Source organism: Trachurus japonicus, chromosome 22, assembly GCF_045865225.1.
Source record: "Trachurus japonicus isolate A0001 chromosome 22, Traja_1.0".
NCBI classification, from domain to species: domain Eukaryota; kingdom Metazoa; phylum Chordata; class Actinopteri; order Carangiformes; family Carangidae; genus Trachurus; species Trachurus japonicus.
The window spans coordinates 25,118,191-25,143,468 of record NC_140928.1 but is presented as its reverse complement, the minus strand read 5'-3'; the positions used below and the strand labels follow the sequence as shown (position 1 = coordinate 25,143,468).

The window sequence follows — 25,278 nt, the reverse complement described above, 5'->3', positions numbered from 1 at the left end:
GACTCGGCGATGAAAAAAAAAAAAGGAGGAGGAGGTAGGGTGGTGTGGAGAGGGGGGCCCTCTCAAGTGTGTTTGTTGTCACCACGGTGCAAATTAACTCAGAAGAAGACGCTCTCTGGGTCTGTCGGTTGCCTTCCTGGCTTCCTTTCCGCCCCCGTGCTCCCTCTCTCTTCAGAGCAGTGACCAGAGGAGTTTAACAAGGGTGGCGAGGCGAGGGGGCAACTGAGGAGTGGGTGGCACGTTCCTCTTCAAGCTGTTGGGCAACACAGGCCCCTTGTGCCCCAGACACCCCCAGTTTTATGCACCAGCTAATCAACCTTCAATGCTAATGTGGCTCTGGAGAGTGGAAACAGAAGTTCTGAGCTTTTAACATGAGAGGAAACATTTTGAAAAGGAATTATAATCACCACATAATAATGATAATAATGAATAGGCTGAAGCAAAGACCCGTTTAAAGTCATTTACGCTGACAAACCTTTAAATCTTATTCTACAGTGTCTCCCTGGATCAGGTCTGAATGGCATTTAGTCCCAGGTAAGAGCTGACGTGACTCAGTGTGACCTTTAGGATTCCTGTTTTGCAGCCCGTGCTGAAGGTCCTGCAGGTCCTGGATTTGGGTGAGAACGTCCTGGGGAACGAGGGGATCCAGGTGATCAGGTCGCCTCTGATGGCGAACTGCTCGGTGCTGCAGCTCGGCCTGGCCCAGGCCAGCATCACCTGTGAAGGTATGCCCATCCACATACAGCAAGACAGCAGGGTTGTTTCATCAACATGGAGTCTATTCAAATGAAACATGCTTTGTTATTCAATTTTTAATCCAATTTTGACATAATATATATTTACATTGTATATATTTGAAATATTAAAAATTGACTTGTGACCAAATGACCAGTATTAGACTTGAATGCTGCTGTGTTGCATTTAAACTAGCCTGTAACTGGTTTTGCCCAAATTACTTTTGTTATGGACAATGAGTCAAGAACAAAAATATTCCTATTTGAAGAGTTAATTATTTAGTTTGAATATGCTCAGAAGATTACCAAATAATGAACCTATTAGTATCATGTTATCTCGTCAATAAGATCATCAGTTAATCAACTGACTATCAACTCCAAATTATCAATGTTGTTTTAAACTGCTTATCAGTGACATTTAAATCCACCTCCAGCCTGTTGATATTTTGCTGTTAATTTGCAAAGTGTTATTAGTACTGCGGTAGCTTTTCACACGTAGGCCTACTGTATCCTATGATGACTCACATGACTTTAAACTCATCAGGAATCGTTTTATTTACAGCAGCAAAGCAGATTTGATTTGTTTTTTCTCAAAGCACTTCTCAGTTATTCTGGAACAGAAGTCTGTCTTCAAGCCAGACCATAGCGTTTGTAGTCACTCTAGCTGTGAACCAAAGCCCACTGAAAGAGTTGAGTTGTCTAGTCTGTTTTAGTTAAACAGAACCTATGCAGGATTTTTCCTGTGGCTATGCTATATTTTTAACCTAATTAAAAAGCTCCAGAGTAATTGTGATGGTTAACTACATGACTTGTGATGAGAACGGAGGCTCTCTGCCTTCCACCTGGCGTCTCATGGCTGAAAACCAACCCAGGGTAGTACCTGGCCGCCGCCCCAGTGTCCCAGCTCCCGTCTCTGCGCACCGCAACACAAACGCGCTACGTAGCCTGTAATATTTTGCTTATGACAGTTAACAGACATACAAGTCGTAACATCGTATATGTTATGTAACGTTATCCACCGCTCCATGTATTGATTTTTTGCCGACTTTGTTGTAAACAAATTCACATGGCCAGGTGGAGGGTTAGCAACACAGAGGAAAAGCAACTGGACTTGCATAGTTCCTCTTTAAAACTGAACAACACAGGTCTTTCGAAGCCCTTTGATTGAATTTGTCTCTCCTAAATGGTGCCAGGTGTACTAGACCTTAGTTGTCATGGCTACAATAGTAATCGAGTGTACTGAAACAATGGTTGTGGCTTTGTTAGCTTTAGGAAAAGGTTTGGGTAAGAATTGATACTTCCTCAAAATTACAATATGAACTGCTATTCACCACAACATCCTCCTGAACTCCACTTCCTACTTTGTCACTGCACTTCTTGTTCAACTCTTGACATAATCACTGTGACCACTAGATGTCGCCTAGCAGCAAAACCTGTAATGACCTGCTGCAGAGGTGACTGAGGGCGCTGCTTAGTCAAGATGAAACTCACCTTGCAGCTACACCCTCTGACTGTCTGTCTTGTGTTTTCTGGGATGAAGGTGCTGTGGCCTTGGCTGAGTTCCTCGCCGAGAGCCATCAGATCCAGAGCCTGGACCTCCGTCAGAACCAGGTGAAGGTCGGGGGCCTGATGGCCCTGTGTCTGGCCCTGAGGATCAACTGCTCTCTTTCTAGTCTGGATCTGGACCTGGTGCCCCCACAAGAGCAGGTGGGTGCAGCTATCATCACACACCGAGGTCTGATTGTCTTGTTTTGGTCTTCCGGACAGTGACTCTTTTACATGGTGGTGATGGTTGAACATGATTTGGGGTTGAAAGATATTTCTATGTTACTTTATCAAGACTATTGATAAAGAAAATGAAGAGCTTCAACATAACCTACCTCCCACAGAATGATTGATAACATCAGTGTGGCTGATATTAATCAGATGATTGTAGCTTATAGTTGAGTGATAGATAACAAGAAACTGCAGAAATGTTAAAGACATTCTTGAAATGTTTCACATACATTTTTATTTACCACAGGACAGTGATTAATTAATTTTTTAAGTTGGTAAGTTATGTCTTTGATGGATAGAAAGCAGTACAGACATGTATTATCCCCAGAGGATGAATCCTGTGACCATGAAAATTTGTTTTTGTTTTTGTTTTGAGTGATCAAAATGCATTGTGGGATACTATGAGTCCTATGAATATATATTTATTGGACACATAGTGGTCCATAGGTGTTATTGAGTTATTTCCCACATAACCGCAGTCCCTGTTTTGTCTCTAGCTAATGTTGACGTGCAAACACATTAAACCACAACAACATGGTTAACATTATACCTTCTTAGGCTATTAGCATGTTAGGACTGCCACTGTAGAAGTTAGCATTATGGTTTAACTAAAGTTACTATGTTTACATGTTCTCTGCTGCTGTGAGGGTTTGCTGTTGCAGTTGTGTTTACAAGAGGTTAGAATAGATACAATGAGGGCTAATGGGTTAGCATGCTGTCTTCATCAGAGAAACAGAAGTGACAGAAACAGACGGAAAACAAAAAGATGGCTTTTTTTTTACCACTCTTGGCGAGTAAGGGAATGAAGTTTGATTTCAGGTCCATTAACACCTTTTAATGCTACTCTTAGCTACATCACAATCGCTATCAAAACGTATAAATACCGCTAGCTCCTTATTACGTAAATTAGTGTTGCTCGGTGTGGTCTCGCTGAGGCAAGTGGGTGTAGGAATTTCTCCTCCATCCCAACATGGATAAGAACGTGCTCACAAAAACAGGAATGTGGAAATCTGATTGTGTCCAAGCTAGATAGCAGAAACTACATGGACCTTTGTGACATGATCTGTACCTCTGTCCTTTCTGCTGTAAATAGCACAAACGTATTTCAGATCAAATGACTGTCGGTGCTTTCATGCACATTTCTCCTCTGATTTAGAATGAAGGGACACTGGTGATTGATAATTCTGTGTGCAACATAGTTTCTTTTATGACAGATTCAGATCGGTCACAGACCTGGACACACAAGTCAGTCATTTGTGTCTCGGTTCATCGGTTCTACTTTGTGTGTATGTGTGTTTTTTTTGTCTATATCTCTCCACCTTCCATGGCTGCAGAGGCCCGAGGAAAATGATGCCATAACTTTAATACATGCCCCTGCTGGATTCACAAAATAATTACCCACACTTGCCATCTGTTTGTCATGATTTTATCTCTGCTAACTTATTTGCATATTAAAGCATTAATTAAAATCTCCAAGGAACGGGATGCTTATTTTAAAATTAACTCTGAAGGCGATCCGTACACAGCTTCCAAAGTTGTTTTATTTTTGTTTGCAGTGGTTTTCTGTTTGTCTGCGTGTTGTTTACACGATTAAGTCTGATTTTTATGAAATGTCTCCTCTGGCTAAAGTCAAGCGGCAAGATGTGCCAGATTTTGGAGAAGCAGCTTTTTAAGAGCCATGACGCTTCTGTGAATGTGTGTCATTAAAGCTGGGACTTCTTCGTTCTTTCTTTCTTTCTTTCTTTCTTCTTCCTTCCTTACTTTTTTGTACATGCACCAAAGCCTCCATATTGGTGGCTCTGTTTTCATGCTCCTCTAAGCTGCCGAGAGACGTGATTAGCATTTCCTCCATTGTTGGGAGTTAGTGTGTCTGGGTATTTTAAGGGAATGGTAATAAGGGAATTTTTAAGCTCTGTCAGGTTTTGGAGTCACACAGCTGGGATTTGTCTTGGTGTGGCATATCCAGGTGGGAGGAGTGACGATTGTATTAAAAAGCAAATCTTTCCATCAGAAAACAGCGGGTGGCCAGATCAAGTGTGCTCGCTCAGTCACATTCCCCGGGTCGCCAAGGAATACATGAAAATTTCATTCTTGTGACGGAAAATAAGTGTGGGTATGAATGTGAGTGAGTGACGGAGGGGGTTATGGTAGCACTTTGTGTGAGTTTGACAGAGTATAGTCGCTTATAGAGTTTGTGTGTGTGTGTGTTCATACATGTGCCTGGTGTGTGTGGTTTTACAGCGACGCAGAGCGCGGGGGGGGCGACTGAGGATGCGCATATTTAAAAGGCGAGAAGAGAAGGTGGCGAGAGGGGAGGAAATCTGGGTCCTCTCGTCTTTGTTTACAAGAGTCTGATTTTTCATGTCTGTTGCCACGCTGCTCCATTTGATCACTGGCCTGTTTGTTGTTAATTATTAATTATTTACCCTAATAAAATATTCATGCACCCTGGCCCTAGTGGAAAGCAGCCGTTTTCCAAGGGGCAACTTCTTCTCTGTAGCCATTGTAAGGTGGAGCTGTTTATACATCCTTATCAGGGGACTCTGTCAGCCCAGCTACTCAGCTACCCCCACCACACATACACACACAAACCGATGCTCTCTCTTGATCAAGGGTCGGACGACGGATGAGGGGAGCTCGCAACCTGTTTACCCGACTGATGCTTAAATATTTGGATTTGGATTTGGCCGGTGCGAGCGAACGTCCTGTCAGCTGTTCTCCAGCAGAGCAGTTCAGTGATAACGCTGAGAGTGTCCTCTCCTGAATGTCGCGTGTCAGCGAGGTGTAGCTGTTAGAGAGTGGTTGTCTCACTGAGTGATAATTACAGCAGCATGGTGTGTAGTATCTGTGTGTATGTGTGTGTGTGGAAAGCCAACAGGAAGGAGGTTGAGCTGCTGGTGTGACTTGGTCCTGCAGAGGGGACAACAGGAGGAGCTGTTGGTGTTTGAGAGGAAGGGACAACAAAGTGAGGTCTCAGGGTTTAGTCTAAAGATGGTGAACTCAACTCAACTTTACTTTTACTTTGTTGAATGTATATCACAGTGTACAGCACTTTTCATATGTTAAACTCTGCAGAACATGCCTTTAAACACCACATTTCAAACTAAACATCTTCCTGCCCTCAGACAAATACCTACCTACATTTGACCATTATGATTATAATACTTAAAGGGACATTGTGTAACTTCTCCTGTTATCTATTCACGAAAATTGATTATTTCATTCAAAAGTATGTTTTTCATTAATCAGTAATCCCCCCCATCAACAAACTGAAGTGTTCCGGTAAGCTCTGAATTTGCCGTTCATATCATTCATATTTATGTACATCGAGCGGGTAAGCCCATGGAGTGTTACACTGATGCTGCATTCAGGTGCAGTTGGACAGACGGCCGTCGGTAACGAAGCAGATGTCATTTTAGTCATAGAAGTCGATAGAAAGCCAGTAAAATGTGGGTCAGGTAAACAACATCGCCATGACAACATATTGTCACGTATATTGTTTTGCCTCGTGCTGATGGACCATTTGTTTACATAGAGGCTTGTTTATGCCGTTACGTGCAGCGGCTGTCGTCCGTCTGCCGTCTGCCCAATTTAATGTGAATACAGCATGAAAAATACGATTGAGTTGCTTGCAATATACAACCGCAAAGCTAGATGGGAGTAATTCCTACACAATGTACCTTTAATAAGAGTTTGAGGAGAAAGGTATTTTTCTACATACAATACATAAAATGAAACAACAAATCCTTGACTTAGAACAGCTGCTACAGGGGCCCAGGGGCTGATTAGAGCCCCTGTTCAACCCCCAAATTACTGCTGCATTCAAGAATCCATTGTAAAAAATGTCACACAGAGCCTCGCAATACAACCAGTTTCGGGAAAAATGCACAACGATATTAATTGAAATGATTAAAAGCAGGATTTTCATCAATAGCCCCTAAACAAAGAGCGCTGAGATGAGATTAGAAAAATGTGAAAGTCTGATTTTGAGCCTTTGTAATCTCACTGTCATTTCGTAGTGCAGATTCCCAAATCAAATATCAAGTACCACACATTCCATGCCACATAGTGAATCAAGGGTCAACCAGAGAGTGGTTGTCCATTGGTCCATTGGTAGCCTCTAATGGTGCAGTTGAAAACTAGCCTCTGGCTAACACTGGCACTTTTACAGAAATGTTAATTAATGTGCACTGTCCTCCCCAAATAAAAATAAAATATGGAGCATGATCATGTTCATCATCATTGGAATAAAAGTGCTCTGAGAACACATTAATCAGCATCCAAACTGGTGTTGGGTTCCATGTGGGCCACCAATATTTTTGACATTGACTCAAGTGAGTTGGAAACCATGTGCTCCAACCTCTCTGTCTCAGCTTTAGCATGCTTTCTCTCAGGGCCTTCATTTTGCCTTTATTTTGAAGGTCCTGTATATTAAACCAAATGTTAAGATGAAGAAGAAGAAAAGATGAATCTTTTCAGCCATGTTTGTGGCATTCTCCTTGGATGTCACAGTCATCAGTCAAGTGGTTTATTTACCAGTACATTGGTCCACCGGTGAGGTCTAGGCTAGTCTGACCAATGTACTGGTAAATAAACCACTTGACTGATGACTGCACTGATATAGGCTAAGCAACCCAACATTAGTAATCTTTCTCTTGCTCATAGAACACATTCAGCCAGTGGACACAGTTATTCTCTTAGGCTTTTGTGCTTGTGATAATCATCCTGTAGTTTTTCAGGTTGTTGTGACCTCTGAGTGACCATAAAGAGACATATTGTTGATATCTAATGTCAGCTTATTCCTGCATAAAGATAATCTGCGTCCAGTCTTTACTTAATCCAACAACTCTTGACTGTTCACACCTCAGTTGAGTTTCCTGGCTTTAGATCACAGTTGTGTGAATGTGAGAGGTGTGGGAGTGACATCTTAGAGGAGATACATGTGTTTGCGCGGGTCTACAGAGGGATCGCTGTGGGAAATGGCATGGTTCTTATTTTCGGAGCAGTGTGAAACAAAGAGGTCTCTGGGTATGTTTTTGGGCGCCCATCCTGTCATGGTCAGTCCCAGTAGGGTGGCTAGGTGACAGGACGGCCTGACCATGCATGTAGTCAGCGCTCAGGTTTCAGCTCACATCATGATGACACCGCTGCTCCGGGGAATAGAGCACACAGGCAGACAACAGCAACCAGGCAGAACAAACCTCCCGGCAAGGCCTCGGAGGGCAGTGGGGAAAAGCTCAGAGCAGCCACGGGAGACCAGAGGTTCACACTGCTACCACATCAGTCAGTCACCTGCTGGAAACACAGCACACAATGCAGCCCAGAGAGCAGAGAGGAACAAACTGCTTTTAACAACTATTTAACTGAGTGAATCACTAGGGAATTTCTGACCTAACAAAAGAAATTCACCCTGGAAGAGATACGGAAATTAACGCCAAACTAACACTTCCACTGAACTGAAATATGTGCTCCCAGTAATTAAAAAAGCACTTCAGACAACAAGTAGAAAGTTATGTTTATATATTTTTTTTCTTTATTAATATATCTATCTAAAGGACTCCCAACCTCAGACAATGCTGCAGTCATAACAAAACAGGACAAAACAAGGACTGTCCAACACAGGTCATCTGTGCAACAGGTTTCTTATGATGCAGATGCATACAGTAGTTACATTTTGTTGCTAGGCGACATCTAGTGGTTGTAGTTATTATGACATTAGCAAAGGGAAAAGTGCAGTGGCGGAATATAAAGAGACAAAGTCCATGTCAGGAGTAGGTGGTGGTGGATGGGTCATTATGAACAAAGATTGTCTTTTCCAAAACCTAGCCAAGCCATGACCATTATTACAGAAACTATGGCAACAAAGGTAGGAATGCCACTCCTGATATAGTCTACCAATCAAATACAATGGAGGTGGATGGAAATTAATTTGTAGTCGTACTACATTGCCTAAAAGGGATAGTTCAACATTTTGGCAAATTGGCCCATTGGCCACAATCCCTATAGGAGTAGGTTTGTTACCTTTAATTGTCGGTGCATTTTAGCAGAGCCATGAGCTGCTCAGAGCTACGCTACAGAGGCTAATGAGATTTCTTGGTTTTCCTCATCAAACTCATAAAATACACAATCCAACAACTCCAAAACACTCTCATGGACAAGTTGTGACCTGCACATTCACCACGCTATGAGATAATAATGGAGGGAAACTAAGAAATCCCATTAGCCTCCGTAGCGCAGCTCTGAGCAGCTTGCGGCTCTGCTCCACCATTCTCAAAATAGCTTGCACTGACAATTAAATGTAACAAACCTACTCCTAAAACTATAGGGATTATGGCAATGGGCCGATTTGCCAAAATGTTGAACTATCCCTTTAATTTAAGTTCAGGTTAGTCAGTTCAGTTGTTTGTAGTGACAGACTGTAAGATATGTTATCATGAGGCTCTCTGCAGAGTCAGGTCAAGGCTTTTCAGTATGTTTGAGGACTGGGCCATGCCAGAGACTACCAATAAAGTTAAATCTGAATAAAACAGATTATTTATTCTATTAACCCTTCAACACAGATCTGTGTAAACCTCTAGATGAGAGAGCAGAGAGCATCAAGTTGATGGGGAGGAGTCTGTTGAAACCAGAACCAGAGACCAGCAGGTGCATTAGAACAGTTAGTGTAGTTAGTTTCAAGTTTTTTATGTTATATTGTTAGGGTTCAGGTTTCGTTAGCCCCACCCCCTTCCCGCACAACTTGACAGGATTAGTTCCTGTGACATGAAACCCTGGCTGTCGGAATCAGTTTTCATGTTGTTTGTTTGTTTATCAAGAGAATCTTTGAGGTTGTGACATTTTACCATGGTGGCAGCTGTAATCAGTGTACCCTGATGACACAGAGCCACTGATCTACTACATGGCTTATCACCATGTCTGTGTCACAGGATCTTGCTTATGTGTGACATATTTGAAAAACAATTCAGTGTGAACTAGCAATATCGTGTAGAACTTGAGCAAAAAAAAAAAATACAAGATTTGTATTGTGCTTTTCCGATCTTATTGATCAACCAAACACCTGTACACCTTTACAACATTCCTTATTATCTAACAAGGAACCTGAGAACATAAAAAAACACAATTAGCATAAGTAGCTAGATATTAATATTAAGTCATGCAGATATATTCACATGTCTATCTATTCACATACACATTCATATAAGTATAGATGTCTTAGGGTGTTGACTGCTTTGTTGTGACATCACAAAGTCACAGAAGTCCTGACGGCTGGTTTTAGGGCTCTGTTTCTGAATACAGACTGTATGTATTTCTCTGTGGACTGAGGCTTTAACTTTCACAGCATTAATACAGAACCTAGAGCTGCTTTATAATCAAAGAGCACATGGTCATCTTGTGCTATATGAGATCTCTACATGGTGCAAATAGAAAAGTCCATAGGCTGCCAAGATAAGCCGCCAGACTTCAGGTCGTGGATCGTCATTATGTACCAAAAAGATCATGATATGATTTTTTGGGGGACTATATGAGCCCCTCCACCCCCCGCCACCTCCAGTGCACATCAAGTCCCCTAGTCGGTCCTTAGTTAGCGAAGGCTGGGCCTCACAGACCAACAGCACATTAATATTCAAAGCCACTGAACTCCTGTAGTATCCCTCACAACATTACTTGTGCAGAGAGTCGACTTTTCCTCCTGATACCTCTGAGAGGGACAAAGCTGGATGAGTCTCGGATGAGAGAGGGGTGGGGTGCGATGGGGTGGGGGGCTGGGGGGTGCGGAGGTTGCTGGGAGGGGACGATCCCCTGTCTCTCTGCAAACACAACAACAACAGCAGCAACACACTCCTCGCTGCACTCCTGATGTATTTTCAGGCAAAAACAGGCATATTTGCCAGCTGTGTAATTTACTGCGGCTCTCATTTGCATATTAAAGCCTTAATTAGCCCCTCTGAGCGTGTGTGTGCTCCTGTGTGTGTGTTTGTGTGTGAGTGAGGGGCTGGGGGGGTTGTAGTGTAATCACTTGGACGTGTAGTTAGGGGAGTGGAGGTGGTGGCGGGGAATGGGAAGGGGAAGGGGGGGTGTGCATTTTGGGGTCTGGATGGAGGCTGGAGGGGAGCGGAGTCACTTCCCTGCCCTGGTTCCCCCTGTGGACCGGCTGGGTTTTGATACTGAGCGAGGTGCAGCCCTTTGAAGAATAACACTCGACATGTCTCCTTGTCATTTTTAATCACTCCCACACTACTCTGAAACCAAAACGTGTGACCTGCACCGTTTCTATGCTCTCACCGAGCAGAGGTGGTGGGACAACTGGAAAAAAGGAAACGTTTAATACTGTAGGCTACTGTTAAGAGTCAAACTGCAACACAACTTAGATACACTCACCACATTTTTGATTTGATAGCCTACATCTTTACACAGGATTGTCACTCAGTTTTCTTCTCAAGAAGCTCAAAGCTATTGAAATGTTTTCATCCACATTGATTCTATATCTGCTCCTTCCATTGATGTTTATATAGGCTAGTATATTTATGTTCAATTCTTGGCTAAATGAAAGTTTCCATAATCCTTGCACACTGATAAAAGAAAAAAATAAAAGAAAACAATGCCTTAAGCAAAGTCTTCAACAATTTCAACAACTCCTCCAACCTGAACAACCATGTAGGTTTTTTTGCCTCCCTCTTAATACATCCCATAGAAGTGTCTCATACGGTGGCAGGGGTACTGGTCCTTGGTTGTCATACTGAAGGTACAATAAAAATAAAACATGCAATTTGTATCCAGAGTGGCATACCTACCAATGTTGTCATGGTTACCTACTTCAATAACAGTCATTTGTTGCTTTGAGAAGAGTGGTTTGAGCTGGGATAACTACTTCCTCAACATTAGACAAGGCTACAGAACAGTAACATTAAAAATAGAAACTCATATGTTTGTAGGGTAGAAAGAAGATGTCAGCTAACAAAACAACATACAGTACCTGTATATAGTTGTTGGGTCAGGAAGCTAAAGCATTCATCAGGTTAGCCTATCTTAGAATTTAGACTGGTAATGGTAATTAGAGGGAAGTACCTTAATAAGGCATCTTAAAATGAAAACATTCTCTATTGAGACAAGTTCATTAGTTCTGTATCAGTTCTCCCCCTCAAGAAGCTTATGCCTCTTGTCAGGCCATCATTGTAAATAAGAACTTGTTCTTAATTGATTCTGCCTGGTTAAATAAAGGTTAAATAAATAAAAAAAGAAACATCTGTTTTATATTTACTTATCACACCTGAAACCATCCTGTGGCCATTCATACTGGGAGGGCATGTTACCCCAGCCCTGTAAACAGGGAGCAAAGATCATTGTAGCACTGAAATGCAGAACTTAAAGCAACACTTTTTTGGGGTAGCTACTGGTACTGTCTCTCTGTGTCTTTCCCAGAGAAGTGAAGTGATGTGAATTTGTTGCCAGTGCCACTGCTATTACCGGCACCGCCACCGTCATTACCAGTACTGCCGCCGTCGTTATTACTGGCACTGCTGCCGCCGTCATTACCAGTACCGTTGCTGTCGCCAGTACAGGCGGTCCCATTGCCGTTGCCGTTGCCGGTACCGGCGCTGTTGCCAGTAGCCGTTGTACTGGTGCCGAGCAAAGCTCCAGAGGCTTGAGGGAGGCTGGCCGGCCGTGCGGCCCGGTAAAGGGCGCTGGTGTGTGGGTGAGAGGAGCAGGGAGACTGGGCTTGAGCTCGGTTTCTGGAGCTCACCACGGTGTTCCTACCCGCGCAGGGAAGTTACATTCATACATAATTTCAGCCGATGCGACCCCGTTCAGGCTGCAGCGGTGGCACCATTCATCCTATTAACCATTTTTCTACCACTTCAATTAGTTTAGAAATATTTTAAGGGTAAAAACTACATTGCTTTAACTGCTGCTATCAAAGACAACAACAAATCATCATCTTTTTTGTATACTACTGGTAACCAATGATGATAGCACCCAATCAGAGAGTGACCAAGAGCATCTACATCATTATTTCCAAAAAAGTCTCAATTTAAAGCCCTTAAAAATGAGAGAAGCCCAAGCACTGAGATGGTTTCTGCTTCTTAAAAGCATATATCTTCTTATGGATAAAAACTAGTTCTCATAAAGTGTCTTTGTAGTTGTTAATTTTGGTGAATGCACTCTATCAACATGATGTATTCACTCACTTAGTGCTTAACTAAACCAGCCCTTCTTCTTCATCATGAAATGACAACATAATCTATACTTAAAGGTCCTCTTACAAACTTTTTCAGAACTTTTTACCAGAATCCCAGTGACTGTGAATAATCCACAGACTTTTCTAGAGAGACCATTATAGTTTCACTTCCATTCTTTTGTGCTTTGAGGCAGAGAACTCAAGTATCTATAAGTTCTGTCACTTTGTCAATATAGTTCTCATCTTCATAAGAAGTTAGTACAATACTGTGTAATGACCAAATAGTTTACGTTCCTCAGACCAAACAGCCAGTTCTCCAAATATAGTTTGACCTCAGAAACTAAGGGGCTTTATTAAAACTTTATTCACTTAGCGGCTGTGCTGACACACAACAGACTGATTCAACATGTCTGAGGAGCCACAAGGTCGTTTTATGCAGAGGAGGCTTTTCTCAGTGGTCATAGCCCAGTAAGTCCACATTCTCCATTCAGACATGCAAGGCGTTCGCTCAAACAACTTGGCATAATGACCAAAACACTGAAAGTTCTGCAATTGATATGGGCCTTCTCTGCATAAGCGGGGGGCATATGTATATAAGCCCAGCATAAGTGGGGGTATCGGATCGCATCGCCTTTCAACGGGCATGTCCTGAGGCGCCACGCTCAAACAGTCACCCATCAGCAGCTGGCAGCCTCTCATCTGACTACCATGAAGCCCCATGCGTGTCTATCTCTCTCGCTCCCTTCATCCACAAGCCACATCCCTTTCACTTTTGAATGGCGGGCTGACTGCAGAAATTGCCCCTGTCCACCATGTGCACTGAATATTTAACTATGAATATGAAATATCATGGCTAGATCTTGGCAACCACCTTCAAAAGTGAGAACTCCACCACCTCTGTCTCTCACACACACACACACACACACACTCAATATCCCCTCAGTTTTTGCACTCATGAATCGATCATCCCGTCCCTGTATGGAGAGATGTCAGGAGAGGAAGTGGTGAATGATCTTCTCCGGTTCGGCACCAAAGTCAGCGACTGAAGGCGAAAACTGCCGACACCGTAGCTGTGTGGATGATAAGGTGAGACTCCACCAACACGGCGTAGCATTCTGGTGGAGAGGAAAGACTGACGGAGTGAGGGAAAACGGCTGAGGGGGTTCTGCTTTGGCGCTTTGCCTCGTTTTTTGCTTTTCTCTCCATCCCGGGCCCTCCCTCCCTCTATCCTGACTGCCAGACAAGTTCCCCTGTCAATCCACACAGGGGACAGCAGTTGTGATTGTAGATCAATACCGACCCAGGATGATCAGAACTTAACATGTTCTGTCCTTTAACCATCAATAGGAACCAGTTTGTTACACAACCAGAAGCTTTTCTTTTTCAAATGGCCTGTCCATCTGTATACATGCCCCATTCTTGTGGACTTGATATCATAGTAATTCTTTAATGGAACTTTAATGAAACATGAATTAAGCCTCAAGGCTAATTTATGACAAATTCACAGAAATGGTTCACATTAAAGGAATAGTTCACCAAAAATTAAATTCAATCATTAGTGACTCACCCTCATGCTGATGAATACTCCGGAGTAGTTTTTTATTCCTCAAAATTAATCTGGAGACCCGGGATATTATATGAGATTACAGTAATAGGGACAGGCACAAAAACTTGCATAAAACTACACAAAAACCATTTAATATTCCTCCACACTACTCGTCCACTGCAATCCTAGTGTCCTGAAGAGATATAGTCAAGAGTTTACTTGAAACTTTGTCATTTAGGACATTTTTACAGCCTAAACAGTGTGTATTGAATTTGCCTGGGGCATGCGTGAATTTCATTTCTTGGTGAACTATTCCTCTAAAGGGCATTTCCAGTCGTAATCAATGTTTACCTTAGATATCAGGTCACCTATGATCAGTTCATTTCATACCATCCATACTCCCAACTGCAGCATGTGGATGCTTAGGCCTATATTCGTTTTTGTTCAAGAATCTATCATTTTTTCAATATTCATTAATGGGCTCCGGACTAATTTTAAAATTGTTCTGTGGTCGCAAGTAACGTCCTTTTGACAATCATTCAAAATTCGCTTTACAATTAAATTAACACTAGAACCGCCAACATTCCAAGTACTCCTAGAACCGCCAAGAGGTCATTTTGACCTCCATTGATTCTAATACAAAAATGGTAAATGGACTGCATTTATATAGCCATATATATTATATAACCAGCCAGACACACGGTTCAAAACACTTTATAGTAATGTTTCACATTCATATACACACACATACTTTACAAAAAATAACAATAGTCGTTGCTAGGCAACCAATATAGACGACTCATTATTTTTCTATTTTTCGAACAGTGTGTATATAAAAATTTTCAAAATTGTTACAAATTTCTGAATTCATGTCCATTTCTCATGAGAGCAAGGGACTGTCGTTGTTATGTTCAATGTTTATGAGTAATGTTCATTTGTTATCTGTTTGACACTGTGTTTAACTGTTTGACAGCTTTCTAATATCTGAACTCCTGTTGTGTTGTGGGATGAGGTCAAAATGACCAACTAACTAAATAACTAACTATCTAACTAACTAACTGACAAACTGAGTGACTAAATGGACATTATTTAGCCCAGATTGCAATGATGGGAAAATCAATTTTATACATTTTTATATACACACACTGTTCGAAAAATAGAAAGTAAGGGGCGTCTATATTGGTTGCCTAGCAACGACTATTGTTATTTTTTGTAAAGTATGTGTGTGTATATGAATGTGAAGCATTACTATAAAGTGTTTTGAACTGTGTGTCTGGCTGGCTATATAATGTATATGGCTATATAAATGCAGTCCATTTACCATTTTTGCATTAGAATGAATGGAGGTCAAAATGACCTCTTGGCGGTTCTAGGTAAAATCACAATTTTTTTCTTTCTCTTTTATACTAGAATCATGAAAACGCATAAGATGATGTAAAACACACTTTTACGAAAAGTCATCGACTGGGAGACATAGGGTTTTTACGCAAACAGAGTTACATGCATTTTAAGAAGCGAGAGAGGTCAAAATGACCTCACGGCGGTTCTAGTGTTAAACCAAAATTCGGACTTGGGAGTATGGATAGTATGAAATTAGCTGATCATAGGTGACCTAATATCTGAGTTAAACCTTGATTACGACTGGAAATGCCCTTTAATGACTGACTGAATGAAAAGAAATGCAGCCTGATGGAGGCAGACAACCACAAGTCGCTGTGTGGATTGAGTTACTGTTAACTCAACTGGATCTGAAACCTGGGCCTGGACTTCTACCTCTCTCTGCTTGATCCTGAAATAAAATGCTCTCTGGCCCCTTGGTTTAGCTTTACACCTTTAGCTGTGTAATGACTTACAGCATGAAAAATACAGTAACTTCAGCATCCAGAGGCCAAACTGAAAGCCTTCGCATCAGTCTGGTGTCAGTTATACCACCCCTTGTCCTGCCGTCCTGTCCCCCCTACACTTCCAGTTCACCCCCACCCCCCTTCGTCTGGTCCGGGCACCATGGAGGGGAGGTAATTGGATTTGTTGTCACCTCCACTAGCTTGCAGGCCTGGCCTGTCTGCTCAGCTTAAGGATGAAGACATCAGTGTGACAGGGACCCTGGGAGAGGATCAGCTGGTGTCCTGGAAGCCACTAATAAAGCTGTGGTCATGCCATGGCCATGCCGCCAAGGCTGCAGCCAGCTGTTACCTCTGCCACCTCTCCCCCAGTGCCAGTGCCCATTCCACAGCTTAGGGAAGTGGGGGGTGACACAGTGAATGAAGAGTGGCCAGCCTTATTAAAGGAGATGCCAGTCCCCCCCTTTGGTTCTGTTGGAGAGGTCAGAGGAACCCTCTCCAAGCCTTCCTCTGTGGTTCCGGGCAATGCTGGCACCAGACGCTGGTGTCCTGGCATTCCCTGTGACACACTGTGTCGCTAGGCATCTTATTAAAGCACTGACAGGAGGGTAGCCAAAGTCAAGGTCTGTAGTTTAGGCTTCACTGCAGTTGTCCCCTAGTTCACCCCATCAGGGATCAATTAGTTATGTCTTCAGTGTCCTGCAAAATACATTATCCTCAAACAGTCTGCTAATGAAGGCAAAGAGACGAGAGTCTAGTCGATCTTCTTCAGAAGCTCGTAGGGTTTAGGGAATTGGAAAGATTCAGTTTATAATGATGAATGTGTGTGAGTGGCATCTCCTTGTTAATGGAAATTGCAGAGAAAACCATAAATAGAAGCTATCATACTTAACTTAAGATCCAACTGCAATTAAAGTCCCTTATACTATATAATATTCCAGTATCATATGCCATGGTGACCACACAGTTTCGGCCTTGTGAATGTATTATGTCAGTAACACCTTGAAGGGATGTCTTGGAGTTTGGAAGAAATGTTCACTTGAAGTCAAAGGTCAAGACAAGGCAGAGCCAGCATATTTATACAGCATCATTCAGACACAAAGAAATTCAAAGTGTGTTTCAGCCTTCTAAAAATAAATTCATCTGGGTAGCAATAAGCATATTTTTTAATTGTCTTATATTAGGTGATAACATTAATGTCTAAAGGTCAAATTCACTGTGACATGTTCGTATCCCTAGCTTGGCTGGTTAGTGGAGGTAGCAACCACAAATCATTTTTGTGAATTGTTTTTTTTTTTTTTAATTTTGTAACATTAGGGTTAGGTTGGGTAGGACTCTGACTGAGTGAAATTGTCATTGTCATTTATGATTCTTCTGGTACTTTCTTCATGTGGTAGGTGGAGATCACACACATTGCAGCTTTATCTCACCTCTTGGAAATTTTACGAGTGGATAAGAGTTTATTCACACTCTCTGAATAAGTTATCACCAGGGGGCTGAGAGATGGGCCAGACGGTTGTGCTCTAAGAGAGTCTTTTTGGCTATAAAAGTTGCCGCTGACCTCCACAAAAATGTTATATCAAAGAAAATTATTACAGTATAGAAATGGATTATTCCTCATTCCTCATCATTGAGTAAAACAAAGACAACATTTGGGTTGGGGCTAGTGATGTTTCAGTGTTGCAGTGCATCTAGAGCGGATAACAGTCGGTGCTCATGCACAGCAGTCTGCAGTGAAGACACATGGGAGCAGGAGTGAGTGTCTTTGATATGAGGTTTTGACCTGTGCATTAATTATGTGATGGCACTGATGGTGACTGAAGTTTAGGTGGTGAGAAGCGGCAGTGACAGTAGTAATGATGTGGCCGTGATGATGGTATGTCACCACTTGCAGCACATTCGGCTGTGGCAATGGTGTAGGGGTGATGACAGTGTGATAGTGGTGATGCTGAATTATTTTCTACAGATTGTACAATCTCTCAAATAATTTTGATGGTATTTTATCCTGTAAAATGTGTCTTCAGACACCTAACGGGGAGTGTTAATTGATCGAAACTTGTGTTATGTGTGGCTCAAAGGTAACTGTCCAAAGTTCCTGGAAGTGAGTTGGATTTTGGTGGATAAAGCTCTAGTTTGGACCACAGTGTTTTTGAAAGAAGAAGGAACTACGCCTTCTTCTCAAGAGCTATTGATGATGGATTAAATGTTGGGTCCAAGTTAAAACTTATTAACTTAAACTTATTTGAAAAACTTCAAGACTTTAGATAGTTGTATTCATACGGGATATGGTGTCAAATAAAAATGACAAGGACACAGGCTCAAAACTGCTAAAATAGAGGGTCTCCTATGGGATGTAAAATGCAGTTTGGTGGGATGATTTGTTGCGTCCTTGGCTTTGTTTGTAAATGAGATTAAGAACTTTTTGCATAGCTTTTGAGAGGCATCACTAAAATTACAACAAGACGTGGCAGTGATGAATTGTAAAACCTTTCTTGGATTTGCTAAAATCAAATACTGCTACCCGAAATACCTGAATACCCAGCAAACAGTTTTTTTCTACAGTCTCTATTTTTGGTCCAGTATGGATTATGTTAGCCAAGGCTGGGGTCCACTTTTTAACCTCATAAGAGGCAAAAGAATCCAGGACAGACTGACAAGCGTAATTAAAAGAGGAGACCAGCTCTTCTATGTTAAATTTGGATGGCAGGCAGAAATAAATAGCTCTGAAAACTTGCAAGCAGAGACTGAGTCATTGTTTATACAGGGCAGCCGGGATAAACCATACTGAAATAATACTGCTTTGTGATGTGACACACACATATTCTTTATCTCAAAGTTGTCAGGCCTGAGACCACTGGATTATCTGTAGATAACAAATATAATACCAGATCTTTTAAATTAACAAGAAACAAAATTTCTCTTTAAGGTGGATAACAGCAAACCCCCCACTTCCCTGCCTGATGGTGGTGAGTCAAATCAGGGGCTTTGCTTTGATGAGAGGACTGTGATCTCCTGCGGTCAGCAAAGTCTCTGTGATCATATAAAAAGACCAAATTATTAGAGGTTATGAAATCAAGGCATGTGAAGGATTTATTATTTAAAGATCTGATGATTAAAGGACCCAAATTTTGCTGGAGCACAGTCAAAGGCAAGGGGGGCAGCAGGGGTTGTAAGTGGACTTGGATAAGGTTGTTATGACTACCGCTACAGGGGTTGGTACTGTAGGTGGTGGATGTGTCCTGCTCCAGGTAAGGAGGACGTACAGGGGGCCTCAGCTGAATTATCAAGACAACACAACACACAAACATTCCATGACATAAACATAAATACATCATGAAAACTTTAATGACCTACATAGGAACAGAAATGTAAAAAATCCATATGAAATCCACATGAATACTGCATGAGCCCTTAAGGAGACAATGAGTGCTGAGTAGGCTGCCATTATTTATTTATTTGCTGCATGAATTACTTTTTGTCTGTACTATAGATTTAAATATGATTAATATTTTTTTAGTGTGTTTCATGTTTAATAAAACTGAGAGAAGGCTGAAACAGGAAGATGATTTCTGTTGGTTATTTTCTTCTGGCATGCAGAAGGGAAGGGGATTATCTGGATTTGTACATTTATAATAAAACAGTATAACCACAATAGGATGTTTTTTAGTTATGTCCACTTGGAGACCACAGCTGCTGCTTCCTTTAAGATAAATAGTTGATCAAATATCAGAATCAGAATAAACTTTATTGTTGTTGTACATGTACAACGAAACTTGGTCTGGCAACTCTTTACTAAAAAACACAACAATAAATTCAGTCAGTGAAGACAATATTCTTCAGAGCAGCAGAATATATCAGCAGCATTGTTGCGAGTGCAAGTGTTGAGGGAACAGACAGACATCCGCTGTGGAGATCACAACTGGAACTGTTAGCGTGGGTCTGCCTGCACATTTTAGGTCATGGGTTAGTATATCAAACCTTAAAGGGGACTTATTATGGAGATATCACTTTTTTAAGGCTCTTTAACATATATTTGGGTGTTTGAATTGACCAAAAAAATATGGGTAATGTGCAGGCTCTCTAGGTTGAAATCCACGTTCCCTCAGTTGTCTTCCAGTGATGTAACTACCTGGGACCGGTAGAAGGGATGGAGCGGGGCAAGCAGTGCTTCATTAGCATTTAAAGGGACAGACACTGAAACTAGCCGTTCTGAACAGGGCTGTTTTGAGAGGATGAAAAGAGCTGTGATGTTTGATCCTTGGGGTATTTTGACCAAAGCATGTCACAGACATGTCGTTAATACACCTGGGAACTATTTTAATTTGTGGAATGGGGGCATAATATGTCTCCTTTAAAGTCATCCAGTTAAAGCTCAGTGTTTCTGCACACACATTATCCTGTTTTTGTACTTTGATACAATAACAAGTGATTTTGAAGGCAGAGCAGAATGAACAGACAGGTCACCCTCTAGGAGTCAGTGGACGAGAAGGACATCGATACAGCACAGACCATAACACAGACTCCTGCTGCCGTGTGTTTTCACGTTGTGCAAAAGCGACCGAACTGACTCAATTATCAAGTCAACCACTGTGTTGACTGATGAAGAGTGAGACGCGGTGGAAAGCTTTGGCAGTCCTGGGTGTTATTTCCGTGAGACTCATTTTCACTTCCTGTTGTGAAGCAGCCGTGATGGGAGGGGAAACAGTTAATGTATTAACAGCTCTTTCTACCAGTTTTGGTTAATAACGGTGATTAAGATCCTGTCTGACAGATGACCTGGCACGGCTTAGGTGTAGGTGACCTAAATTCCATCCACACACACACACACACACACACACACCTCACAGTAACCTCTGAGAACATGTCGGGGGTGACTGTTGTCACCTGAAACATTTCCACACATATGGCATCTCAGCTTTCCCCCCTGTCCCCTGCCTGTCCCTCTGCTCTGAATAACACCCACCCGTCACACCCACATAAGCTGCAAGTGTGCACGTATGATGCATATTTGCATATACAGTATTTACTAATGACTTTATCAGATAATTGTTGTGTGCTGATGAACAACAGCTGCTGTCAGCTGATGCTACAGATCCCTCATTTGTTGTCGTCTTCTCCCCGGCTCCGTCCTAACAGAAAAAAAAACAAAAACAAAACACGCATAAAAGGCGTTTGAAAAGTCACCTCCTAATTCCCTCCTCCATATATTCCAATTTTCAGGTGGAACTTAATGCCACAGCATGCATGATTTTTTTTTTTCTTTTTAGATGGAGGTGATGCTCTGTTTTGCATTAGAAGTACGACTTTTAAAAGTATCAACCCCCTTACAGACAACACAGAGACAACATTAGCGGTGAGACAATCGGCAGGATTTGCCCTCAGGGAGTCCATTTGTGAAATGTCACGGACATAAAGGCTTTTTAGCGAGCCTGGGATTGTATATTCACCTGTGTAAAGACCCAGTCACAGGTACTGCCACGGGCTCTGTCGACTCACTCTAAGTCATTAAACGCCTCAGAGAAGTGGCGCTGAGTAAAGAGAGACAGTGAAGTGTTCGGACATGTGCTCGCTGTTTGCTCACTTTGTGTTCATTGGTTCTGATGCAAGAAAACAAATCGATCAGATCTGGTCTGCAAAAGTCGTGTGGACATTACAACACCTGATCATGTGAGTGGTTATATGGGCCAAGGTGTGACTCATCAGAGTTAACAAGTCACATGGTAGCGATGGATCCTCTATTTTAGGAGTTTGTCATTATGGGGGGCAACCGCCATTCTGACATCCCACCAGTCCAACATAGGCCTCTGCAACACTTAATTTTCTATCAAATGTCTCGTCATTCCGACAATCCTTGCCTTCTATGGTTGGAATGACATTTTTTTATTTTATTTTTTTTAAACATCCTGCCTTTCTGACAATTCCTTTAAAAGTGTATTTTTTCCCCAAAAGATTTTGCACTGGTTGGGCTTAGGTAATGAAGAAAAGAGTTGGTTGAGACCAGGTAGAGGCTAGACAGGCCAGATAGATAGAAACAGTCCAGAAGTAGAGAGTCCAGATAAGTAGGAGGGAGTCACCTGTTGAGTAACGCGCATTTCCTTATAATGAAAATCTTGTTGGAAGGGTGGGGCGATGGTATGTCGGAATAACGGAAAGCCGGAATGGTGGGAGGTCGGAATGACAGCATGTAACCTGTCATTATTGGGACTTGTGCTGCGTTCAAGACAACTCTCAACTCGTAAAAAAATTAATTGAATGTGTCAAACTCAGAAATTATGTGTCGGAAATGCAGGTATCATCTCAGAGCTCCATTACAGCAACGTTAATCATTAATGGTAGGAATTAAATGGAAACCAAAGTTATCTGTCGATGTTTTCACACATCTTCATCTGCTTTTTTCATGTTCTGCAATCAGCCAAAATATGCCAAACTTGTTTGGGGCATCCATGTTTTTCTCCTCCATCTTGTAGCGTGAACGCTACCATGTCGGAAGTAGGAAATTTCAGACTTCTCGGTTACTTCTGAGTTGTCTTGAACGCAGCATTGATATTCAGTCACAGACTGGTGGTTTAAGCACAACAAACTACAGTTCCTCAACTGACCCCTGGAGTGTGTCTCCAACAGTCAGTGTCAGTCCCCAGAGATTCCAGTGTAAAATGCCCCCCTTTACCTAAGGTGATGATGTCATTTTTTAACCTGTTTTCAGGTTAAAAGTTTTCAGACTAAATATTTGATGCAAAATCATAGCAGAAGAGATGCATTCAAGTGTAGGAATGTGGAGATGACCTCAGCTGTTTGACTTTCCCAGCCATAGAAGCAGATGAAGCATGTTTCCAATTGGGAACCTGTCAAATTTGTCAACAGCATCCAAAAGATGCAGTGTAACCTCCTGGAGCCAGAACAACCACAGAGTCTCACCAAGTTTATTTTTTATTCTATTTTTTTTATTTTTTATTTTTTTTACCTGTTTTCATTTAGGCAACGTGAAGTGAAGATCAGTTAAGCAGAATTAAAGCAGCTCTGGCTTGGGAGAGCGTGGCCGGGGGTCTCTGTGGTGGTCTCTCCAGATAATCAGCAGCCTAGGGTCCTCCATAATCACATGGAGTGTTAGCTTTCACACACCGCTTCTAAAGAGAGGGATTAGAAAGCCACACAGCCTGATAAATACAGGGAGGAGAGAGAGACACATGAAGGGAAGAGGGTGTGTGTGTGTGTGTGTGTGTGTGTGTGTGTGTGTGTGTTCTAGTGATAGTTGGGGGGCACTGTATGGTCAGGGGTTTGGGAGATGATGACTGATCACTGACTAACAGATGTAAAGACCTGTTACTGAGGACCTCAGTGACTCTAACGCATAATATATTTAATTTTAAATCCACTTCCACCTCTGTCATAGGACAGCTTCATTTTATTTAATTTATGTTCAAAATAAGATGCCACATTTAATCCAATATATTTACAGTATCTAGTCAATTAATGTGTTTTATTTGCATGAGACACTTCACTGTAGTTGGTAATAGATGGATTAACTCTCCAGTGTCCAGTCCAGTCTCTGTTTAATATGACTTAATACCAGAGTTCTGTCAAGTCAAGTAAGGTAAATAAACTCAGATCTGATTTACAGTTTCAAAGTCATGAAACACAACAACCGCCACACACGCACACACACACGCACACACCCTCAGGGTTCTCACAAGCCCAGGTTATCTGTGTGTGTGTGTGTGTGTGAAACATTGTCAGACCACATAGAGAAAGACCCAGTAAGTTATTGTGTATAATTATTGGACCTATACTTTCAGGGAGCCTGGTAGTTGAGTGGTTAGAGTATGTTCCATGATCGCTGGTTCGACTCCAGTTCCATGATCGCTGGTTCGACTCCAGGTGGAGACCCTCTTCATTTCCCAGGTCTCTCTCCCTGCTTTCCTGTTTCTCTTCACTGTTGTATCTAATTAGAAGGTATGCATGTGAGAAGGTATGTCCCTCCTCTCAGCTCTCCGCCCATTGGCTCCAACTGAGAATAGAAATCTTTTTCTTTTTTTTTTTTTTCTTTTTAACTCACTTAATATACAACAGAGTTTCTATTTTTTAAAAAGGATATTGTAAAATGGAATTTTCTGGTCATTGTAGTTTTTATTGTCAAAAGTTACTCAAATATTGGGAAATGGGATTAGCAGGAAGTATTTTCAGGTGAGCAGCTCACAGCTTGAGGCTTGTTCCTCTCTGGTGGGAATTGTTAGTGTCTGTAAATATTATAAAGAGAAAGTCAAGACCTGCTCCAACTTCTGTTGTGATTCAGAGCTATGGAAATAAAAAGCGACTTGACTTGACATGGCTCAGTTTTGCAGCCACGATTAGGACGGACGGATAACGCTGTGAAATCAGCCACCAAAATATCTTCAAGTCAGACTGCACAGGTTTGGATTTGGTTTCTGATAATGGACGGACAAATGGTTTTTTTTTTGTATGTTTAAAAAAGGAAAATTATTTTCTTTTTCTTTTTCTTTTTTTTTTTGAGAAGCAAGGGAAATAAAAACTCAGCCAAGTTTACGCATTTTAAATGGAACCAGGGTGTGTTTTATACTCAGATTCATTCATGAAAATGTAAGAGTATACCCCATAATCTCACATACACACACACAAAATAGAAAAAAAGAAAAATCACTGCATCATATGTAGTGTTGCTCCTGAACACAACACTCTCTTCACCATCACGTCCTGGATGCTCTGAAATACTGCACTTATGTGTCAAGTTGTGGGGAAAAAACCATACACAACCAGCCACATCACTTACAGTACTGTATAATATGAAATCTATTTAAATACACAGACAGGAATAAATTGCTGCACAGTAAGATTGTGTATACTGTAGGTGTGTGTGTTTTTATTTCTGTATTCAGGGTCAGAATTTTTTTTTTCCCACTGCTCTGACCTCTCCCCTCTTCTCCTCAGTGTGATTATCAAATCATAACTTCTAAATATGTTGATGTTGTAATTACCCAGAAACCCTCCACCCCTCCCTTCCTAGCTCCCGCCCCCCACCACCCTTCTCGCCTCACCTCCACGCGTACAGTTAGACGGCAGCCGCGATAACAACGCTGGTGTATGTTAAAGCTGAGCGCCGCACCAACCTCCCGCCCTTTAAACACCAGCCGTCATTTCCATAATTGTTGTAATGAATACTTAAGCTCGGCAATATAACCCATTATTTCT

General features: G+C 41.8%; 1 protein-coding gene across 1 annotated transcript in view; it reads left to right on the top strand.

Moving 5' to 3' along the window:
• The window catches only part of LOC146964126 (uncharacterized), a 67,200-nt gene that overhangs the window by 29,316 nt on the left and 12,606 nt on the right, over nt 1-25,278 (top strand). The window contains exons 10-11 of the mRNA XM_085767211.1: nt 584-725; nt 2,275-2,441. Coding sequence (XP_085623337.1) covers nt 584-725; nt 2,275-2,441 — 309 coding nt within the window. The remainder of the gene's footprint in view (nt 1-583; nt 726-2,274; nt 2,442-25,278) is intronic.